The 22,643-nt window shown below is 48.6% G+C and overlaps 1 protein-coding gene across 6 annotated transcripts in view; it reads right to left on the bottom strand.

Annotated features, from left to right (window-relative positions):
• Nucleotides 1–22,643, bottom strand: part of TMOD1 (tropomodulin 1) — a 102,996-nt gene that overhangs the window by 78,478 nt on the left and 1,875 nt on the right. For all 6 annotated transcript variants that reach the window (XM_036854384.1, XM_036854383.1, XM_036854386.1 and 3 more), the window contains exon 2: nt 5,054–5,204. In XM_036854384.1, the coding sequence (XP_036710279.1) occupies nt 5,054–5,173 (120 nt within the window). In that variant the 5' untranslated portion in view covers nt 5,174–5,204. The remainder of the gene's footprint in view (nt 1–5,053; nt 5,205–22,643) is intronic.

Raw genomic sequence — 22,643 nt, 5'->3', positions numbered from 1 at the left:
AGACCTGGAGGGGGTGTCAGAGGGCATGTAGGCCCACTGTGTCCACTTTGCAGATAGGGAAACTGAGATCCAAAGAGGGAAGAGCACTCGCCGAAGTTGGGAGCAGAGCCAGGATTGAATAAGAACCTCTGCATCTCAGATTGTTTCTAGGAAGAAAAGGGGATAAATTTTCATACAGCACCTTCCCCAACTACAAAACCAGAGCACATCCGTGGCTCAAACTATCTTCCTGAAGACTCCAGTGAAGCCTTATAGCGGTGTGGCTAAGACGTGAACTTTTAGAGCCGTGTCATCGCTCTGCCACTGCCTCATTTCAGTTTCCTGGTCAAGTTACTTCACGTCTCAGTTTTCTCATCCGTAAAATGGGCATGATAACAGTGCCTGCACCATAGGATTAGGATGACGGTTGAACGAATATTTTCAAAGTGCCTAGAACAGTGTCTGCACATAAAAAGTGCCATATAAGCACTTGTTAAACCAGAATTAAAACAGGAGGAGTATAGAATATAAGAGAGAGGGCAGCGGGCCTGGGCTGGTTCTGCTCTGGCCTGTGACCACAGCAAGTTCCTTCCCCTCTCTGGGCTCAGTTTCTGCTCTGTAAGTTGGAGGGTTGGACACCTGCTGGTCTCTGTGTCCCCTCCCGACCAGAGGCTCTGAGGCCTCTCCTGGTCTGCATACGTTTGACCTCTCCCTGTGCTGTGATTTCAGAACATGGGCTGAGGACGGGTGAAACTCAAGCTGGAATGTTTGTGCTCTCAGAAAGAATGGAGCCCCGCTAGATCTTTTCAAAACTCCCATCCTGACTTGCAAATCAGGTAACAGAGACATCTCAGTGAAGGGCTAATTGTTAGATGGGGACAAAAACCCCGCTGGTCTCCATTATCTCCTTATCCTTGCTCTGATTTCTCTTCTCTTTTTCTTGAACTTAGAGAGAAAGGGGGCTTTGAAAATGTCCATTTGAAGTCACAATGCTACGAGGATCACAGGTCTCGGATTGCCGAACCCTACTCTGAAATTCAAGTGCACTTGCACCTTCCTCCTGCCAGAGGGGGAGGTGCCACACTTTGGAGCCTGTTTGAAATCTGAGTCTCCACGCCCTGGTCCTGTGATGCTGAGCAAGTCAGTCAGCTCTGCACCTCACCGGGTTCTCCAGCCCTCCAGTGTTCACACGCATACCTTCCTGTTAATCACCGGTGAGAAGGGCTCAGGGCAGCTGGCTGTGTGATGGTACAGAGGCCCTGGGAATCTGCTGCTAGGGCCAGATACCCTGATATTAGGGGTGGGGCCATTTGCCAGTTTAGAAGTGAAATGGAGCTCCTAGCTGGGGCTCAAGCCGTCCTTAGGGGCTCCACTCTCAGTTCTGAAGGCTCCTCCATCTGCCCCCTTCCCACTCCCAGGTCTGTTGCCTGGCTCTGACCCTTGTCATCACCTACCCAATTTGTAGCCACAGCCTAATCTAAACTCACCCCCATCCAGGGGCTCAGGGCAACTCCAACAGCCCCAAGGCCAGAGGCAGCAGGCTCTGGGGGCTCCTGGGAGTCTGTGCTTCACCCTGAAAACAGCAAAGATTCTGCAAGATGGCAGAAGGGGTGTGGAGAGGGCCAGGGGCCCTTCCTTATCTTCAGGAAAGATCTCTCTCACTACCATGGGAGCCCTTCCGCCTCTCACCCATCTCCCCAGCATCTCCTCCGGTCCATCTGTCCTGAGTCAGCAAGTCCACTGACTCTCTGCCTTCGGGACTCCCTGGGCCTGCTGAGAAAAGTCCAAACTCTTTAGTCTTCCTTGCACCCCTCTGCCCCCCTATCTAGCCCAAACCCCCTTCCAGGCTCAGCGAGCCCTCCACAGAAACCACGCCTAAACTCCGCATCCCCAATTACTTGCTGTACATGAGCTTTTGCTTGTGACCTTCACTCAGCATAGAATTCTTTGTTTTTATTCTTGACTTTGAAAAATCCAGGACCCAGTTCCAGTATCACCTATTCTGTGAAGCCTCCCACCAAAAAAGAATTAATCCTCTCCCTGAGCTCCCTGTGTGCTCCCACTTAGGACATGGTTTATTATGCCCGCTCCCCACTGGACGGAGGGCCTGAAGGGCAGAATCCCCGCTAGGCTCCCCTGTTGGTGGCCGCACAGGGGTCGGCGCATGGCAGGTAACGGAGTCATGTTTACTGAATTGACTAGAAGTAGCTACATCCTCCTTTAGTTCTCACTTTTTAAAACTACCTGCTCTTGCAATTCTATACAACGGTGTTCTAGGATAGAATTAGAACAGAATAACTTTATAGCAATAAAGCTGGAAGCTTGATTGTTTCTTCCCTACATCACTCGTTTTTATGGAAACCCAGGCTAATGGAAAGCGATGGTGCAGGGGAAGGAGGAACCCAAGGCTCTCCCACCGACGCTGCCTTCTAATCAACCCCCAGCAGCCTCACCTCAGGGACCATCTCCTCCTGGCGGGGTCAGGAGCGGGGGGCAGCGGGGGTCGTGAATAGCAAGATGAGGACACACTGCTGGAGGGGCTTGTCACTCTGTGCGGCCTAGGACCCAGCACCCCTAAACAAGGATTCTGGGTTATCTAGAAAGAAGACATTTAATGAAACCCGGAGATAAGCCCAGGTTATAAGCTCATGGAAGCTTAGCTTTGAATGGGACCAACCAACTCCATTATTTCACAGATGGGGACACTGAGGCTTAGGGACGGACAGCAACTGGCGCAAGGTCACATGAATGTAAGAGACAGGGCCAGGGTTGCACCTGGGACACCGAACCTCTAGTCCTGCACATTCCCTGCTAAGCTACATTCCCTCTACACGAGCTGCAGTTACTTGAGGGTTAGTGAAACGGTAAAGTCGTGTTTTCTGTATGGATCACTGTTCAACTAGGGTTGAGCAGTGACAGGTGTTTTTAAAAAGGCATGAAATATCCCATTTTTAATTTAAAAATATATCAAATGGGAAATTCACTTAATTCAGTAACATTCATTCTCTACCTTCTCTGAGCTGGGCATTGGCCGGGGTACCTTAAATAGCCACCTCCCTCAGCTCTGCTGACAGCTCCATGGTGACTGGACAAACCACAGACATGACCAGGGAGCCTCCCGGCCTTGTGATGCTGTAACCTCGCTGCAGAGGCAAATTCTGAGTATTCAACACACTTATATGTGCTACCTGACACATATTCCCCGCCACCCTGTGGCAGCTGGCTTGACAGAACGGTGGACTTGGCTTTTGCAGACTCAGTTGCAGTACAGCTAAGTGGTAACATCCTGCAGGACTGGGGCAAGGGTCTCTAGGAGCCTGTACATGCTCTGAATCAGTGTCCAATATACAGCGCTTCTTCTCCCACGGCCAGGATTCACGGGTCCAGGAAATGGGAGTAGCACGCCTCACTATTACCAGTGGTACCCCTAGTGACCCACTGGCAAAAGTCGTGCATCCTGTTCCTGTGACCTGATGCTCTGCTGGCCTCAAGGTCTTAGTTAGTTCCAAAGGGAGGAATGCTTCCACTAGGAGACAGAGCAGTGATTCCACTGGATTGGAGGTTAAGACTGCCACTTTGGGCTCCTTATGCCTCTGAATGAATAAGCAGAGAGGGAGTTTCTGTACCGGCTGGGGTGATTGGTCCTGGTTACCAAGGGTAAATCAGACTGCTGCTCCACAGGGAGGGAAAGAAGAGCATGTCTGTAATACAGGAGATTCCTTAGGGCTTTCTTAGTATTACCAGGACCTGTGATTAGAGTCAATGGAAAACTATAACAACTCAATCCAGGCAGGACTACTAATGGTCCAGGCCCTTCGGAACTAGGTTCACTCCGCCAGGCAAAGAACCACACCCAGCTGAGGCTATGGTTGCTGAAGGCAAGGAAGTACAGAATGGACAGTGGAAGAAGGTAGTTATAGATATCAGCTATGACCACGTGACCAGTTAGAGAAACGAGGACAATGTTGTCATGAGTATTTCCTCTGTATTTTTTTATGAACATGTCTGTGTATGTGTGAGTCTATGTACGTGTATTAAGTAAATATCTTTGTTTTCTTCCCTCTCTTATTCTCTTAACCTGAAACAAGATGTATTGGTTTTATATGGTGGTATCTAAGTATTGTTAATTTCACATCATAGTATTAAATTACAGGAGATCAAGGAGAAAAGTAAACATTACTCAAGAACTTTACTTCTTCTTCTGGCAGGTTATACACAGGATAGTTGTATCATGTTAGGCAGAATTATGACCTTGTAATTGTCTTTATCTGGAGATAAGTATGGTTTAAGGAGATGTGTATGGGTGCCAAGTTGACGAGGAGTGGACTTGTGATGGTTAATTTTATGTCTCAACTTGACAGGGCCATGGGGTGCCCAGATGTTTAGACAAACATTATTCTGGGTATGTCTGTGAGGGAGTTTCTAGATGAGATTAACATTTGAATTGGTAGACTGAGTAAAGCAGATTGTCCTCCCTAATGTGGGTGGGCCCCATCCAATCAGTTGAAGGTCTGAATACATGTAGAACAAAAAAGCTGATCCTCCTACCAGCAAAGGGGGAATTTCCTTCTGCCTGATTAATTTGAGCTGGGTAATTGCTTTTGTTTTTTTTTTTTTCCTTGCCTTTAACTTGAACTGAAAGCACTGGCTCTTCCTGGGTCTTGAGCCTGCCAGTTATTCGACTGAAACTATACCATCAGCTTTCCTGGTTCTCAGGCCTTTGGACTCAGGCTAGAACTACACTCCCAGCTGTCCTGGGTCTCCAGCTTGCCAACTGCAGATCTTGGAACCTGTCGACCTCAATAATCATGTGAGCCAATTACTTATAATAAATTTCTTTATATATATATATATATATATCTCGTACCTCCTAATGGTTCTGTTTCTCTAGAGAACCCTGACTAATATAACACACACTCACACACACACCTGCAAAGGCAATGTTACTCCAATGTTATTGTCATAGAGGGAAAGGGGAAGTGGTACTTCAGGAAGTCGGCCTACCCCTCCCCTAGGTGGTAATGGCTGCTGTCCTTGCAACTGTGACAACGTGTCCCCTTTAGTGCCTACTCACATCAGGGTCCAGCTCATCCAGCTCATTTTCTAGGGTCCTCAGCTCTTCTTCTGTTAGGGCTCCAAGGATTTCATCTTCATCCAGGTCACGGTATTTCTCTAGTTCTCGTCTGTACGACATCGTAGAAGAACTTTCTGTTCCGATCTATGACCTACCAGAAAGAGAAAAATCTTAGAAAGACCCTTCTTGGATTTGCTCTCAGAGCAAATAGATGCTTATCACTCACATGGAGCCCTGGGCATGTTTTATGAATTGTCAGGATAATAATTACTCTACTGGAATCCTGTATTAAGTTGGACTAATTCTCTCATAAACCTTGCAAGGTAAAAGTCCTGAGGGCATGCAATTTAACGACTTGTAATTGTTGTAATAGGCATGGCTATTAGTTACAAGTAATAGGTGATTATAAATGGCTTATGAGTGCCTGAAAACTATTTTATTCTTCAAATAGTTCGAAAATTTTCTGTACAACCCTCCACCCATCACCCCACACCCTGATGGAAAACGTGAACGCTGGAAATTCTGCCAAGGCTGATCTTAAAAGCAGGGGGAGTGTCAATGGTTAATTAAGCACCTGCTGCATGCAGGCCCTTCCCCTACAACATCTCATTCAATCCTTACAAGAAGCAGCTGACGGTAATAGCTAACTTTTACTACCATACGCCAAGCTGTGCGTTAAGTAATTCCCAAAGACATTCTAATTTAACCTCTGAGGTAGGCATTTATCCCCGTCTTGCAGATGAGGACACTGAGCTTAGAGAGGTTGAGTGACTCACACAAATCACACTACCAAGAGGGGGCAGGACCACCATTTGAACCCCAGTCTGCTGGCTTTCCAAGCCCATCCGGCTCTAGCCATTGTATCAGGCACCTTTTCATAGATTCACCTAACTTCATGGCCAGAAGGAGATCACCTCGCCCAGACCTCTCATTTCACCCCCGAGGGAGCTGGCTCAGAAGGAGGAAGTGATTGATGGAGGGGGTGGGAGTCCAGGGAGATGGGGGTCCAGGTCTGCCACTTCCCAGCTGCTCTCCTTGCGAGAGAAGGCTACTGCGTATTCTCCGTGGCACAGATGACACCTAACACCTGTGTTTGGATCCTGTCTCTGCTACTTCCATAACCATGACACTTTCACACCTGAGAACTCATTCAATCCTGACGCCACACCCTGTAAATTGAATCTTTTAACTAACGCCTTTTTATCAACGAAGAAACTGAGGGATGACCTAGGGCTTGACTCAGAACCCCTGTCACCGGACCCCAGTGCTCCCCACTACACCACACTGCCTGTCACCTAACCCGGGAGACACGACGGGGCCCTAAGCCCTTCTGTCCCCCAGCTTGCCTGGAACTGTCTGATAACATGACAAGCCCAGCTCACACATCACCTCCTCTGTGAAGCCTCAGCGTCCTCTCTCCGAGCAAAGTTCATCACGGCCACGGCACCGCACCCACGCCTCTGCACGCAGCTCGCACGTCTGCCTCCTGCAGCTTCCTCATGGGCAGGGCCTGGGTTTGCTCCACCCCACTCTCCCGAGGGCCCGACTCAGGGCTGTGCACACAGCAGGAAGCTTTTCACTGAAATGAACTCAATTCCAGTTCTCACCTGCCATTGGTGGTCCAATCAGACCACCTTGAGGACATTCTGGGCTCTTCTCTTGGAGAATGGACAGTGTCAGCTTGCTGCGGGAGCTGCTAGCATCTCTGTGTCTAAGCCAGTTCCCCCTGTCCTGCAGCCTATGTGAGCTGAGCTCTCAGCTTTTGTTCCTGAGGCTGACAGGCTAAAGGGTGAGGCAGCAGCTCCGAGCTTTTGTAAATGCTGCAGGATGAAATGTGTTATTACGTATAGAGTTGATATTAATTACGGGTTGAATTGTGTCCCCTCCAAATTCATATGTTGAAGTTCTAACCCCCTGTACCTCAGTAACCCAGAACCACATTCCAAGTAAGAATGTGACGTTACTTGGAAAGAGGGTTGTTGCAGATGTAACTAGTTAAGTTTAGATGAGGTCATGCCAGAGGAGGGGTCCCTAATCCAATAGGACTGATGTCCTTATAAAGAAGGGAAATTTACACAGGCACACAGGAAGAACACTATGTGAAGATGAAGGCAGAGATGGGGGTGATGCTTCTGCAAGCCAAGGAATACCAAAGATTACCAGCAAACCACCAGGAGCTGGAGTAGAGGCCTGGAACAGACCCTCACAGCCCTTGGAAGGAACCAACCGTACCAATACCTTGATCTTGGACATCTAGCCTCCAGAACTTTGAGACAAAAATCTCTGCTGTTTAAGCCACTCAGTGTGTGGTACTTTGTTACAGCAGCTGTAGCAAACTAATACAATCAGTATCACCTCCCTCACAGCATTTTGTGGTTTTAGACCCCAATGCAAACAAACACAAACAAAACCCCGTGGCTCATCTGTGAAATGACTGATGGAATTTTCCAGAGTAGAGAGAAACAAAACCTAGGAAAAGATAACCAACTTATCAATCAAAAAGCTGGGATTAATTGTTAATTTGAAACAAAGTAATTAAAGATAAACAAAAACCAACGTTGACTAGGCTACCAGAAAAAGCCTCCATTTCAGAAAGAGAGCAGAGATACGTGTTATTAATTTAAGTTTGTTCATGTGTGGGCCTCTTTGTAGGAGAAATCCGAGTGTGTGACAGCTGGCTTGATAAGAAAGGACTTGCTTCCCAAATACAGAAAAGGCCAGTGCCATCCTTTTCTCTAAGAATGGCTCAGCTTGGTCTGACGTCTTCCTTTGACCAGACCCCAAGAATGCAATGTTCAGACCATAAATGGCACCCCCCCCCACCGGCTTGATTCATTTCTATTTACTTCCAAAGAAAGCACAAGCAGCTGACAATGCTCTGGTATAGATGAAAAAAATAACCCTTCCTGATGGCTCTCAGAGAATAACCTAATTTGGATTTTCCTGAGTGGAGCCGGGAGAGGCCCTGTGGTCTCCATCCCAGGGCCAAGAGGACCCTAGTGAAGGGCTCGGAGGCTTCCAGAACCAACTCACAGACACACCTCCGAATTAGCATCTCTCAGATGGGCTGCAAAACACCTTTCTGGTGCTCAAACAGGTCTTGGGTTGTACCAAGTTGCAGAGGGCTCTCTACTCTGCCTGACTTCTCAAAACTCTTGGTCTGCTTTCCCACAACGGATGTCAGTCACCAAGACAGGGAGGGTACAAGCAGAACTTCCCTGTCCTTTGGACCATGAAACCATGTCTCTGAGAAACTGCTCCTGGAACTGGAATCTCATGAAACAACGTTTGGAAAACACAGCCTTAGATTCACCTCTGGGTCGTATGAGGGAGCCATTCAGACTCACACAAGAAGGGGCTGGCGGACAGAACCAGCTGGGACAGGTTTGGAACCCTAGGAGCTTCCCATGCTTGTTACCTTGGCCGGTTGATGCATTTTTCCTAGATGGTTTGCACTAAAACCCTTAGAAAGAGTCATGGACAGACCCTGGAGAAGGGACGAGCCAGTACAAGGGAACAGGGGAGAGAGGAATCCATGTCAAAGCCACCCGGGAAAAAAGGAGCTGGGAAGGAGCAAGAAGAGAGGTGTAGGTGGCAACTATGGGGCCTGCTGGAGGAGGGATGGGGCTGGGTAGCAGGTTACCTCCAGAGATGCCACCCCGAGGGATGCAATCATTACATTTCCTGAAGAAGTCTCCATCTTTGCACACACAGGAAAGTTAATGTTCCACTTAGACACTCCACGGTGCCGATGAATTTAAAACTCCTATTTCAAAGGATTTTAAAGGCCCTTTCTAATGTCAAGTGTCCTGTGAATATTACAGAGTGACGAGGCATCACATTAAATAAGCTGAGAGGAACGGAGAACTCCTAAGGGAAACTATGAAGTTGTCAGCTTCAAGCCACACTCGTCTACTTGGCTCCCAGGGACAGTTTCTCTGAGGTGAGATTCTTCTCCTATGGTCAGTGATGTGGAAGAACTGGAGGTGGGGGAGAGACAGGGCAGGAGGGAGGTGAAAACACCACGTTAATAGAGCCCACTGCAAGCTCGGCTTTAAAAGATGGCTTGGGGGAACTCCCTGGCGGTCCAGTGGTTAGGACTCCATGTTCTCGCTGCCAAGGGCCTGGGTTCAATCCCTGGTCAGAGAACTACGATCCCATAAGCTGCACAGCGTGGCCAAAAGAGGAAAAAAAAAAAAAGATGGCTTGGAAGAGATGGTATTTTATAGCTGTTAGTAAAAGGCCCCTGTTTCCTAGTAAAAGAGGTGTCACAGATGGACACAGACCTGAGATTCAGAGGACTTTGGCTGGTGTGCCAGTTGTGGTGGTAACTCCCTGGGTGACCCTCACTGAATCCCTCCCCTCCTCTGGGCCTCTGTTTGCTCATCTGTAAAATAAGCATAAATGGACCCGGAAATTCTGCTTGTAGCCTATCCCCCATGGGTGGTCTTTAAACTGTGCTCAGGGGAGAGCTCAGGCTCTGAGAAAGCTCCTCCAGAGCCCCTGCAGGGGGTTAAATAGGAGAGGCTAAGCAAGAGGGCTCACCCCTCGTACTGTCTGATTTATGGAGGGTTCCACATAAGGTTTCTCTTGAAGAAAGGATTCAGCTGCTAAAATAAAAAGTTGAAAATCACGTCCAGCCTGGGGCTGGGGCGTGGTCAATGCGGGCTCCACAAATATTAGCCACATTATTATGAGGCTGCGGCAGCCACTGCTACTGCTGGGGCCGCTGCCTCTCCGCCCCCCTCCCCTGCTCCCCCATACACTATCATCAGACTGTAATGTTCGCCAGGTAAGGACATGTGTCTTGTCCTCATGGCCCCAGTGCCTAGTCCTGTGCTTGGTAAAGGTGTTAGGAGGGCATGAGCACATTTGGGCTTTGCTCTAGTGTCCTTGGAACTTGGGGGCAAGTCCCTTCTCTTCTCAGGTCCTCTGTTTCCCCTTCTTTAAAGTGGAAAAATCTGGGAGGGCTGGGAACCCAAGATGGGAGGGATGGGCAGGAAGGGGTGAGGAGGCTGCCCAAGGCAGAACCACGCCGCTGCTGCCTGCTTTACAGATTGGGTCCTGAGTAAGTGTTGATGAGGAAAAGAAAAGGACAGCTCAATAAATTAAAAACGCATTTAAAAACTGAAGTCTTCCAAATCCTGTGTATTTTACACTAATGGCACGTCTGGCCTCCCTGCTTCTCAGTGGCAGAAGCCTTAAGCTTCTGCTAAATATGAAAACAATAGAATTTACAAGCTGTGCCAGGAAGTAAAATCAGGCAGGTTGGATAGTAAAAATGAGTGGGTCAAGGGCTGAGGCCATCCATCAGGAAGCTTCAGGAATGAAAGCTCTGAGACAGGGCAGCTCCTGGAGTACCGAATGCGCTTTCAGATCTTTCACGGGAGGCGGGTGCAGTCACTTGTGCTAATGGCCCTTCCAGCATCTGCCCCGGGGGACACTTGGGCGGGAGGCTCTGGAGAGGTATCTTGATTTATGGACTGCATTTCCCTGAGGTCAGGAAGAGCTGAGTCACAGGTTCAAATGAATATTTTCCAGTTATACCATCTTGTTATTTCAGCCACAGTGAAGGGAGGTGGATTTACAAACAGAGTTGATTCTTCATAACCCTTCTCCTCTGTCGTCGTCTTCTCTTCTCTTTGGGAAGACACTTTGGCTGAAGGGATTTTAGGCCATGATCCCTCATCACTGAAGCCTGAGCCTTTCTCTTCCATTAGCTCCAGGGACACAAGAGTGCCTGAGATGTCCCCTGTTCCTCCCGAGAGAGCTGTCTCCCCACTGCCCTCCTCCAAGGGGCACCTCTGGGGGCAGCCATGCTTTATACCATGTGGTCCCTACCTCAGCTAACTGGGCAGAGCCGGTGCCTGGCTCAAAGGCAGCCAATTGATTGGCTGGTCAGTGATCTATGTGGCTTGGATTAAAAAAAAAAAGTGAGCTGGTTGAATGAGCCCCTTCATTTCTTGGCATTTGTATTGGTTCCTGAGACTGCCCTAACAAAGTACCACAAACGGAGGGGCCTAAACAGCAGAAATTCATTGTCTCTCAGTTCTGGAGGCTAGAAGTCCAAAATCTAGGTGTGGCAGGGCTGGTCCTTCTTGTGGGGAGGTCTGAGGGAGAATCTGGGGGGTGAACTCATGGGGCTGAGAGATGGGGAACACGGTGTCCCAGAAGAGCCCAGTCCCTGCTCCCTCAGGCTGGACCGCTACGGCTCGTGCTGGAGTCCCACGAGACCCCCGTCCCACCACAGTCCTTATGAGGCCCACCCTCGCCTCGCACTCCCTCACTGCACTCAGTTACCTCGAATGAGTCCCTGCTCCTTGCAGCCAAACAAGTACGAGACTGTCCCGGTTTGCCTCCTTCCTTTCTCCCCACCCCTTCTCATTCTCCCTGATGACGGATTCTTCTTGGCCCACCCGTGCCCCTGGGCGCTGCCCTCTTACATCTCACACTCCCCGTGGGGACTGTCTCCTAGTGGGGTCAGTTACCAGTGACAAGCTGATGACCCTCGCACGGTCTCATGCTCTGCTGAGCGCATCTCCTGGAGTCCCTCGGGCTCCACGTGCCCAACCCCGAGGGCGGCCACCTCACCGCCACCACCTGCGCCTCACCCTGCTGCCGTCAGCCACCCAGGCCAGACACCTGGGGGCCCGTCCGAACCCTGCCCTCGACTCCCCCAGTTCTGGTGGGTCCCCAAGCCTGTCAACCCTCTCTCTCCCTCTCTCTCTCATTTATTCTTTGGAATGCGATAGGGGGTTTTGTTGTTGTTGTTGTTAGATTGTGGTAAAATACACAGCATAAAATGAACCACTTTAAGTGTAGAGTTCTATAGGATTAAGTACATTCACGCTGTTGTACAGCCATCACCAGCATCCATGTCCAGAACTTTTTCATCTTTCCCAGCGGAGACTCTGTCCCTCTTTAAGCACTAACTCCCCCTCCCGCTCCCCCCCAGACTCTGCAGCCACCATTCTGCTTTCTGTCTCTATGAATCGGACTACTCGAAGTGCCTCATCTGAGTGGAATCATACACTATTGTCCTTTTGTGACTAGACTCCCATCTCTTTACCACCCTTTGTATCTGTCCCTCCTCTCCCTTGTCATGGCGACTGCCTTTTTTGGATCTGTGTTGTCACAACAGCCTCCCAACCCAGTTCCCTGCCTCAGTTCTCCTACCTTCCTGTCCACACGCAACTCAGCTTCAAGTGATCTTTGTGAAAGTCGCCTCTGATGCTGCTCCTGAGCTGAAGCCACCTTCAACAGCCCCCACCATGACAGGTGGAGAGCAAACTCCCCAGCCTGGGGTTTGAGGCCATCGGAGACCTGGTGGCCTCTGTGCCACCCCAGCTTCTAATCCCCGCACAGGCTTTCCTCTTCCAGCTGGACCGTCCACTCGCCCCCAGCACCTGAGCACCCCTGCCATTCTGGGCCTTGCACACGCGGTCCTCCCAGCCTGGAGCACCCTCTCCCCACCTCCTCACTAGAGAGCCTCGGCCTCTCTGCAGTGCTTCCCTGCCCAGCGGAAGCGACCGCGGCTCCCACCTCCCAGCCCCCAGGCTGAACTGGGTGGGGACAGCATCACATCTGACCAGCATCTCACGCACAGCTCAGACTAAAGGCTCCGTTACTGCAGGTCAGTCAGGAATACAGACCCCCGGAGCTGGGTGGACACCAGAAATCTATCCCAGGCTAGTGACCCCAAAGGGAAGAAAGTCAGCTGTCCCTCGACTGGATGGGGCAGGGTAGGGTGTGGAAGAGGTAGACAAGTAGGGATTGGAAGTTTGGGAGGCTTACCTTCCTCAGTGTTTAAGCTTTGGAAGAGGGTCATAAAATGTGACACAATAATTACACTGAAAACCAGTCCAAAGTGCAGAGACCTTTGCAACTTAAAACAAACAAACAAACAAACAAACAAACACTTTCATGCCCGCAGTTTCAAGTCCCCTGCAGGGCAAGAAGTGAGAGTGCCTTGGCCATGTTGATCTCTATGATTGGATCCAGACAGACAGGGAGAGGGAGACAGCTGGACTGAGAGGGCCCAGCTCTCCCAGACACCTAGGTCTGAATCCCCTGCCATCTCGTGTCCCCAGGCAGCCCCTGTGCGACAGCCTGAGTGCTCACTTAGCCCTGATGAAAACTCTCCCCGGCAGGACTGGCTGCAGAATTTGCCAGGTCCAGTGCAAAATAAGACTGTGGGGTCCTGAGTTCAAAAATGGGAAAAAAGTGCCACTAAAGGTACCAAGACGTAAAGTTTTTCCTTTCTCTCATGGTCTCTGTCTTGATCTGTCATGGTGTCTTTAAAATTTACGACTGAATATCATGATCTACACAGGTGCCCAAGTGCTGTGACTCAGAGAGTGCACACCAAGTCCTCTGGCTGCCAGCTTCCCTCCCCTGCCAGATGCAGGACAGACATGCTCTGCCCTGGTAGGCAGCCGGGCAGTTGAGCCAGGCTTCTCCCCTTCCAATGGGGCCACTGCCCTAACACACGGAGATGGGTGATCCCAAGGGTATCCCAACCTCTGCACCAGGACAATAGGTGCCTGGATCACGGGACGACAAGAGGCTTGCCCTGCAACGTTGCCAGCTGAATGCACCCAGGGCGAGAGCCCAGTAGCAGCTGGGCAGTGGTGGGGTGCGGGAGGCTGGTAGGACCTGGGGGTGCCAGGAGGCAAAGCAGCTGGAGTCTGAGAACCCATCCTCAGGAAGCAGAGAGGCAGCAGGAGATGGGACCTCGTGCGGGACCTCGAAGTCCTGGTGCACACTTCACTGACCATGGGGCTTCACTTTAAAATATAAATCCAAAGATAAAATTAAGAATTTCAAGAAATCGACTGCCGAGCATTCAACCAAGCACAGAGTGCTTCTGAGAGCAGGGGTTCTCAAGTGACTGTCTACCCAACATAAATCAACAGCGTGAGGCGTTGGCCCTCAAAGCCATGGTGTGATCTCAGCTGCATTAATAAAGGTACAGTGGACAAAGTAAGGGCGATGATGGTCTTGCTGGCTTCAGGCTGGAGCTCAGCTCTGGGCCCCCGCTCTTGCATTGGGGGTGTGTGATTTTTTTTCTTTTTTAATAAGGCATTGGTTATATACATTCAAGTGGGCAAGTCTTAAGAGCACAGCTCACTGAATCTTCCCATATGCACACACCTACATAAACACCACTCAGATGAAGATATAGGCCATTTCCGGCCCGCCAGAAGGCTTTCTCATCCCCTCCCAGTCCATCTCCCTCAAAGGTAACAACTATTCGGACTTTTAAAGCCTTCTAATAAATTAGCTTTGACTGTTTTTGAACATCATATAAATGGACACATATAGAGGGTATGTTCTTGCATCTGGCTCCTTTCACTCAACTTTATATCTGTGAGATTCATCCACGTTGTGTGTTAGAGTGGCAGGTGATTCTTTTTTGTTGATGTGTAGTATTCCATTACATGAACTATGCCATAATTTGTTTGTTTACTCTACTGTTAATGGACATTTAAGTTATTTCCAGTATTTGCTAATTATAAGTAGTCCTATGATGGCTTTTGGCAGGAATAATCACTTATTTCTCTTGGGTATGTACCTGGAGTAGAATTTCTGGATCACAGAGTTGGCATACACTTAGTTTCAGTAGGTACTGTCAAAAAGTTTCCCAACGTAACTGTACAATTTTACATCCCCACCAGCAGGGTTTGAGAGTTCCAGTTGTTCCACATCTTTGCTAATTCTTGGTACTGTCGGTACTTTTCCATTATAGCCATTATGGCGGGTGGGTAGTGGTACCTCACTGTGCATTCCCCTGATGACTAAGGATGCTGAGCACTTTTCATATGCCTACTGGCCATATGGGTGACCTCTCCTGTGAACTGGGCCTTTTCTCTTGAGTGGTGCTGGCCGAGTCCAGAGAAGGGGGGCAGGGTAGGGGGGCAGGGTGTCATATGAAGAACAGTTGAAGGGCCGGGGGAACATGGTCACACTCTGCAAACTTCTAATGGGCTGACCTGGGGAAGAAGGAACAAAAGTGGTCTGTGGATCCCAGCGCTCAGAAGACATAGATTTACTGAGGTGACCAGGACATGGATTTCCGATCAGCACAACGAATTGTCTAAAAATAAAAAATGTCCAAGGAGGCACCGGGCTGATTCAGGAGGTGGTGAGCACTTGTTATGCCAGGCATGTGAGCAGAGATGCTAGAGCCCTAGATGAGGTTTTCCAGAGAGGGCTGACGTCTCGACTGATGGTGGGTTTTAGGAGTTGACAGCATGAGATTTCAGGCCTATCAAGGCCTGGTTCTGTTATGTAAGACATGTTTGGAGCCACTGAGTGGAGAGCATGGGGACTCAGAGATGATCAGCTCTCTTTAAAAAAAGACTTGTTTCCTGGCCTGTTTGCATTATTCTCCCTGGCTGATCTCATTCTCTTAGTCATACGGGAAAGTACCTTCTGAAAAAAGCAGGGAAACAAGACACAGCATTTGACTCCGTCACTCCCTGCAGTGACTATGAGCCCCATCCCAGTTCACACGGAGCCTCAAAGGTCCACACGTCAAAGCTGTCAAAGGGTTTAAATTAGAAAAGCGCGTGTGTGTACGTGCACCACTGTGTGTTTTCATTTTGCACCTCTTGAGGTCATCACGGTGTCTGAGTCACTGAACGAATCATTGTAAGCAAGAGGGTTCCAGGAAAAGACGCTGAACCCATCGCCCTGTCCCAGCTGGCCTGCCCACCGGCCCTGCAAACCCTGCCGTACACCACTCTGTGGTTCCTTCTCCCCACCTCTCTGCAACTGCCCTGGCTCAGGCCACCACGCACTCTCACCAGCCTCTGCCTCTTCCATGGCCTCTTTCTCCACACCAGCTGAAAAGGGTACTAGCAAGCCAAATATTAATACCAAGGGGAGGGGCCGTCAGAGTTCTGTCATTAGAAGCATCATCTTATTGCACTCCATCCCCACCCCCCAAGACTGAAAGCTACTTGAAGGCAAGCATCCTTGTCTCCCATGGTCCATCATAAAGCCCTGCTTCTCTCATGTGCTGAAGTCAGTTTTGTTGAATAAGTGAATGAATGAATGCTTGGCATTATTACTGACTTTGACAGCCTTAAGACAAAAGCCTTGGTGGAATAAAAGCTGGCTTGTAGAAAAGCTTGTGAACTAACTCCTATTCTCACTCTCCATTTCATACACATGAAATTTGTCACCTTGCCTCACAGTAGGGGTTAACATAGGCACAGGTTTATGAAGCACGTTTTTGTATTTTCTAAAAAGCCAATAAGAAAAGTAGCATGGGCAATACCAAAAGGCAAAAGGCAAGTTGGGGGGAAAATATTTGTCGCACATTGAACAAAGGGCTAATTTTTTTTTAACAGAGTTCCTAAATTAAAAAAAAAAAAGAAGAGTCCAGCGAAAATGTGGGAAGAGGAAAAGAACAGGCAATTCACATAAAAAGAAACACAAACAGCTAATAAGCCTATGAGCAGAGAATGAAACCCACCCATAATAAAAGTAAATTGAGAAATGAGACATCAGTTCTCCTCTATCAGATTAACAAAGATGAAAAAGTCTGAGAATCTCTGGTGTTCACAAGATATGGAGGAGACCAACATTCTCACACAGAATAGGACACATTGGTACACCCTCTCTTGAGGCAAGTTAAGTCATATCTATCCAAATGCACACACGCTTTGACATAGCAACTCCACTTCTAGGAATTTATCCTGCCAGTTTACTCACTGAATTGTACAAAGATATATGTACAAATCATCTGGTTATTATCTATCTTAGCAAAAAACTGGAAACCGCATAAAAGTTCATCAATAGGGCACTGGGTAAATGAATTATAATGTAGACATACAATAGAATGCTATTAACACCATCCTTGAGGCTACCATTGCCTGTTATGTCAATGTACCTTCTAACAGCATGCATTCTTCTGTACGTACCGCATACTAGCCACAGCGCTAAACTCTTTACGTGGATAATTTCAAGCAATCCTAATAACTCTGTGAAGTAGGTACTTTTTAATTCCCATTTTAGCTGAAGAAACTGAAATGCAGTAATCTGACTGTATCAGTTTCCTAGGGCTGCCACAACAAATTACCACAAACTGGATGGCTTAAAACAGCAGAAATTTATCCTGTTGCAGTAGGAAGGCCAGAAATTGGAAATTAAGATGTGGGCAGGGTTGGTTCCCTTTGCAGGCTCTGAGGGAGACTCTGTACCTTGCTTCTCTGGCTTCTGGTGACTGCTGGCAATCCTTGGCATTCCCTGGCTTGTACCTGCATCACTCCAATCTCTGCCTTTATTGTCACGTGGTCTTCTTTCCTGTGTATGTCCACTCCACTTCTCATAAGGACACCAGTCATTGGGTTTAGGGCCCACCCTAGCCCAGTATGACCTCAGCTTAACTAATTACTTCTGCAAAGGCCCTATTTCCAAAGAAGGTCACTTTCTGAGGTTCCGGGTGGACATGACTTTTCAGAGGATACTATTTAACCTACTACAGTGACCAAGGTAACAAAGCTAGTAAGTAGTAGAGCCGGGATTTCAATCCAGGGGGGCAATGTGTACTCATTACCACTGCTCCATGCTGCCTTCCCATAACAGCTCACGCTTTTATAACACTAACAATGTCCCAGGCACTGACCTAAGCATTTTACATATAATAACTAATTTAGTCCCCACAACAAGCCCACTTCATACATGTGTAAATAGAGATTCCCCAACAATAACCCCATATTACAGATGGGGAAACTGAGGCACGGGGAGTTAAAAGTTACCTGAGTTTATGCAGCCCATAACTGACAGACCTTAGATTTGAACCCAGGGAGGTATGTTCTTAACCACTATGCAAAACTGCCTCCCAACACTCTGAGAATTAAGGCTAAGAAAACATTTCTTTCTGCTGAAGGACTGGTCTTTTTAAGTCAGACATGATGTGGTCTCCAATTCATTGCTTCTCCCTTTCCCCTTCAGTTGTCATGATTCATCAGCTGATTTGAGTGTCCAAATAGAGTTGCCATCATTCAGCTAGGACACTGGCATATTTTCTCTCCTTAATCTGTGTTGGGCATTTTGAAAGGCCTTCAGAGCGACCCATGCGCCCACGCAAATGACATACAAACTGTTGTATGCATGGATATATTCATTTTTCTGGAGCAAGGGTCCATGGCTCCCATCAGATTCTCAGAGTTTCATGATCCTAATTTTCAAGTTTTCTGCCCTCCCTCCCTCCTTCCTTTCTTTCTTTTTTTCTGTTCTCACCAGTTATGTTGCCTATGCCGGTTTATTAAGCAATCTCATACCCTTTTAATGGTGTAAGTGGAATGTAGTATAAAAACCATAAACAAATGCGCGCAATGTTGCCATTCAGTCTGACTTTTTAAATCTTCCTGGGTTTGCGTGGAGGAAGTCCGCCTTCCTGACTCTCCTCTTTCTTGTCTTTCGAGTGCTTCTGAGGCAGGAGTCCGGTTCCCACCCCAGCAGGGGCCAGGTGCTCACCCTGCGCTCGAAGATAGCAAACTTGTAAGCAGTGTGCGCTGAAAAAGCCAATCGGACACAGAAGCCTGGAGCTCTGGCGCTCAGGGGTTTTCTAGGCTGACCAGGAACTGGGCAGTATGACCTTAAAGCCTTGTCTGGGCCTAAATTTCTCCGGAAAGCAGAGGAGAAGCCAGAAAGGCAGAAGAAGGTGGAAAGAACCCGCAGCTGCAAGCCTGACCCTTCCCGCAGCCTGCCATCCCTGGGACTTCCTCCTTGCCAACGTACTGCAGCCATGTGCCCCCAAGCCCCGCCCCCAATCACCAGCCGCCTCGCTAGTCCCCGCCCCCTGTGCATCCCATCACCTGGGCCTTCCCACGTGCCCACCACGCACCACACGTCCCGCCCCCACTGCACCACGTGCTCCACCGCGTTCTTCTAGCCCCTGCCAGGTGCCCCATCATGCTCCTCCTGCCCCATACAGTGCTCATAAAGACAAAAACAAAACAACCAAACAACAACAACACAATCCCAGAAAGAGCCCTTGATTTTTGACTTTGAGTCAAGGCTTAAATGAATTCATTTGTAGATTTTAATAGAAATACTATCTTAATGCAAAGGCCAAGGGAAAACTGAGATAATTAGCACTCACCTTGGTGGTCAAAGTCTGGTGGTCAGTGTATGCAGGATAAGCCTCACATTATGATGTGTATTAGCGCTTATTAGGAATTATGAAGCTTATTATTTAATAAGCTTATTAGAAACAAGGAGCTTATTAGAAATTCAGAGTCTCAGGTCCCCTCCTAGGCCTACTGAGCCGGCATCTGCATTAGCAAGATCCTGAGTATCTCCAATGCTAGAGAAGCACTAGTGTAGAACACAAGGACTCTGATTTCTCAAGTTTACCAAACCCTGGAGAGCACTTGGGTTTTTCTGGAATACACATCCCAATTGGATGACCTGGAATAATTCTTATTGGTGTTCACTATGCTATCTACAAAAAGGGGTCATTATACCGGCCCTTCCTCCCTTACAGGATTACTGTGAGTTTCAAATGAGATCATGGGTTCATTCTATTTATTGTGAGGGGGCTGAGGAGCTGCAGGGTTGGTGGGGAGCAGAACAGGTGTGGTTTCTGCCCTCAGGGAGCTGATGGGGTGGCGGGATGGGAAAACATGTAGATGATGTTGTGTGATTGTCACGGTTACCTCAGGGCTTTCATTTGCTTAGTCTTTTACATATTCTTTCATTCAGTGATCAGCCACTAATTAAAACATAAAATACTTGCACTCTGCCAAGCGCTGAGCGCTGAGCTCGACACTGGGGATGCAGAAATATCAGTAAATGAGCCATGAACTCTGCCCTCAAGGATCTATCCGTCTAGTCAGAGATAAGGATGTAAGCAGCTGATTACACTTAGAACACACTATGGCTGGTTCTCTGAGGTCCATTCAGGGGGCTGTGGGAGCAAAGGTGGGGCAATGAGGAGCTTTGCTTTAAAGGAGGATTACAAGTTTGCCAGGTTGAGAAGGAAGAGGACAGCATCCCAGGCAGAAGGAAGAGCAGGGGCAAAGGCAGCGAGGCATGAAGTCACATATGCTTGCACCATGACCAGAAGGTGTAGAGAACTGGAGGGAGTGTCAGGAGATGGTTTTGGAGAAGCAGCTTGGGGGGCCACATCTTAGATGGTCCTGGTGTTGGATGCCGAGGAATCTGGTAGGAAATGGGGAATCCCTGAATGAAGAGTAATAACACTATCCGAGCTACGTTTCACAAAACTCTTTTAACAGCAGCATGAGAAGAAAAGACTGGGGTAAAAAAAAAAAAAAAAAAAAGAGAGAGAGAAAAGACTGGGGCAGAAAGACTCTTAAGAGGCTCTGCTAATAGCTCAGGGGAGAGATGGCAAAGTACTCGACTGGGGATAGACATGAATAGAAGAGACGTTAAGGAAGGTAGAATTGATAGGACTTTTGACCAAATGAATGGGGTGGTGAAAGGTATGGAGGTTTTGGCTCATAGCCTGGGTGGATGGTGTTACTGTTAACCAAGAAGGGGGGACACTGGAGGGAGACTGGGTGGTGAGCCTGAGTTGGGCCTGTTGGGTGTGAAGTGCCTTTGGGACACCCTCTTGGCTTTGTCCCCTAGGCTGGAGTACAGATGCCTAGAGCTGAGGAGCGTGGTCCAGGCTGGATGTGGGAATTTGGGAGTTCCGAGTGTACAGGGAGTAGTGGGAGCCCTGGGAGTGAATGGGACTATAGGAGGGTGTGGGGTGAAAAGGAATAGGGTTGAGAGTGGCACTAATATTTAAGGGATGGGAAGAGATGAGTCCATGAAGGAGGCTGACTGAGGCCAAGAGGCACTTCTGCCTCATCACCCACCAGAATCATCTCCCAGGAACAGTCCTGGGGACACCTCCCTAGAAGTCCCAGAGTGAGCGGTGGCTGGGGCTGGGGACCTGAGAAGGAAGAACTGAAACAGAGACAGCGATTTCACAAATCTCTTTTTCTCCAAGAGAAAGGATGTAAGAAAAGGAGAAACAAAAGAAATGCTTGAGTTTGTTTCGTTTTTCAGATCAGAAACGGATCCAGCACCTCCTAACATCGAAGAAAACCTCCTAGACTGTCCTAGGTTGACTCCAGTGAGCTCATTCTTTCTTTATCGTTAAGAGCAAAGAAAGTCTGGTCTTATCATGATTAACCAAAGGAGGATTTTACAAAACAAAACAAGAGACAGGAAATGGTCCCCAAATTATGCCATCTGCTTCATGTTTTTCCATACAAACAAGCCTGTGGCTTTAAACTGATAATAGCTCCTAGCAGCCAAATAATTGATCTACTTGGTGTTTTGGCTTTAAGTGAAAAGTGAACTGGCCTCTTTAGAAATGTTGGCAGCCTGGCTGGTCCATTAGTAAGACTGAAAAATCAAAACACTGACTGGAAAAGGTCATTATGACTGGGCTCAGCAGGAGTCATTGATACATGATGTCACTTCAGAAACAAGCAAGCCAAGGTCGTGAGCTCCCTGGACAGAGTCAAACTACCCTTTGCGGCCCATCACCACCCTCCTTCACAGATACTGAAGTCTCCCAAGAGGACACCAGGGTCTGAGCCAGGACTGGCTTCATTTTACCCTTTCTTTCCTCAGCCTGAATCTAGAGGAATGTGATTTTAGAGCCTGTGACATTCAGCAGGTCATTAAGGAAGGCCCTCAGTCCTCCCATGTGCATGTCCCTTAGATGCTCTTTTCACCTCTTCCCCTCTCCCAGGTCTGTCTCTGCCTCTTCTCACACTCCTCAGCCCAGAAGCACCCGCCTCCCCTTTCGGCCCTGTCTCCAGCTCCTACTACCTTCTCTCTTCCTTCCTTTTTCCTCCAAGCTTTTAGAAGAGTTGTGGGCTCTGTCTCCGAATCTTCGGCTCCCATTAGCTTCTTCTTCCTCTCGCTAGCATTAACATCATTGCAGGTACCAAGCACAGGACCAAGGGCTTTCCCTGCATCATCCCCCTTAATCCCAACAGCAACCCATCTGAAATGGATGCTATGATTATCCCCTTGTACAGAGGAGGAAACGGGCTCAGACAGGCTGGGTCACTGGCTTCAGTAAAGCAGTGGCAGATCCCATTCTTGAACCCTCTGCAATGCCCTGGCCAAAGTCACCCGTAACTCCTGCCAATCATGGTGGCCCTTTCCCAGTCCTCTTCCCCTCTGTCTCTCTGCACCAGCTGGCACTGCCAATCTCTCTCCTCCCTTGGCTCTTGGGAACCAGGTTTTCCCGCTCTTTCTTTCCTCTTCACAGGGTGGGTTCCCCTGGATTTCATCCCTGGCGCTTCACTTTTCTCATGATAGAAAGTCTTCCAAGGGAAACTCTGAGTCCTCTTAATTCCAGGTCCACTGGAGAGCATCTTGCCCACCCCCTCATTGCTCAAGGTCACTCTAAGTGGGTGGCAGACCTGGGGCTGGAGCCAGGTGTCCTAATCTCCAGGTCAGCCCATTACTCAGAGCTGCCACTACCTACTCTTAGTTTTTGTGGCTTTTTTGCTGAGCAGCAGGAAGCAGCCCAACCCTGGAGGAGGGAGAAAGTGTGAGACACTGATAAGGTGGGGCGGAGGCTATTTTTAGAGGACACTGG

The sequence above is a fragment of the Balaenoptera musculus genome, chromosome 6 (assembly GCF_009873245.2).
Source record: "Balaenoptera musculus isolate JJ_BM4_2016_0621 chromosome 6, mBalMus1.pri.v3, whole genome shotgun sequence".
Lineage (NCBI taxonomy): Eukaryota > Metazoa > Chordata > Mammalia > Artiodactyla > Balaenopteridae > Balaenoptera > Balaenoptera musculus.
This window is presented reverse-complemented; position numbering and strand designations above follow the sequence as displayed.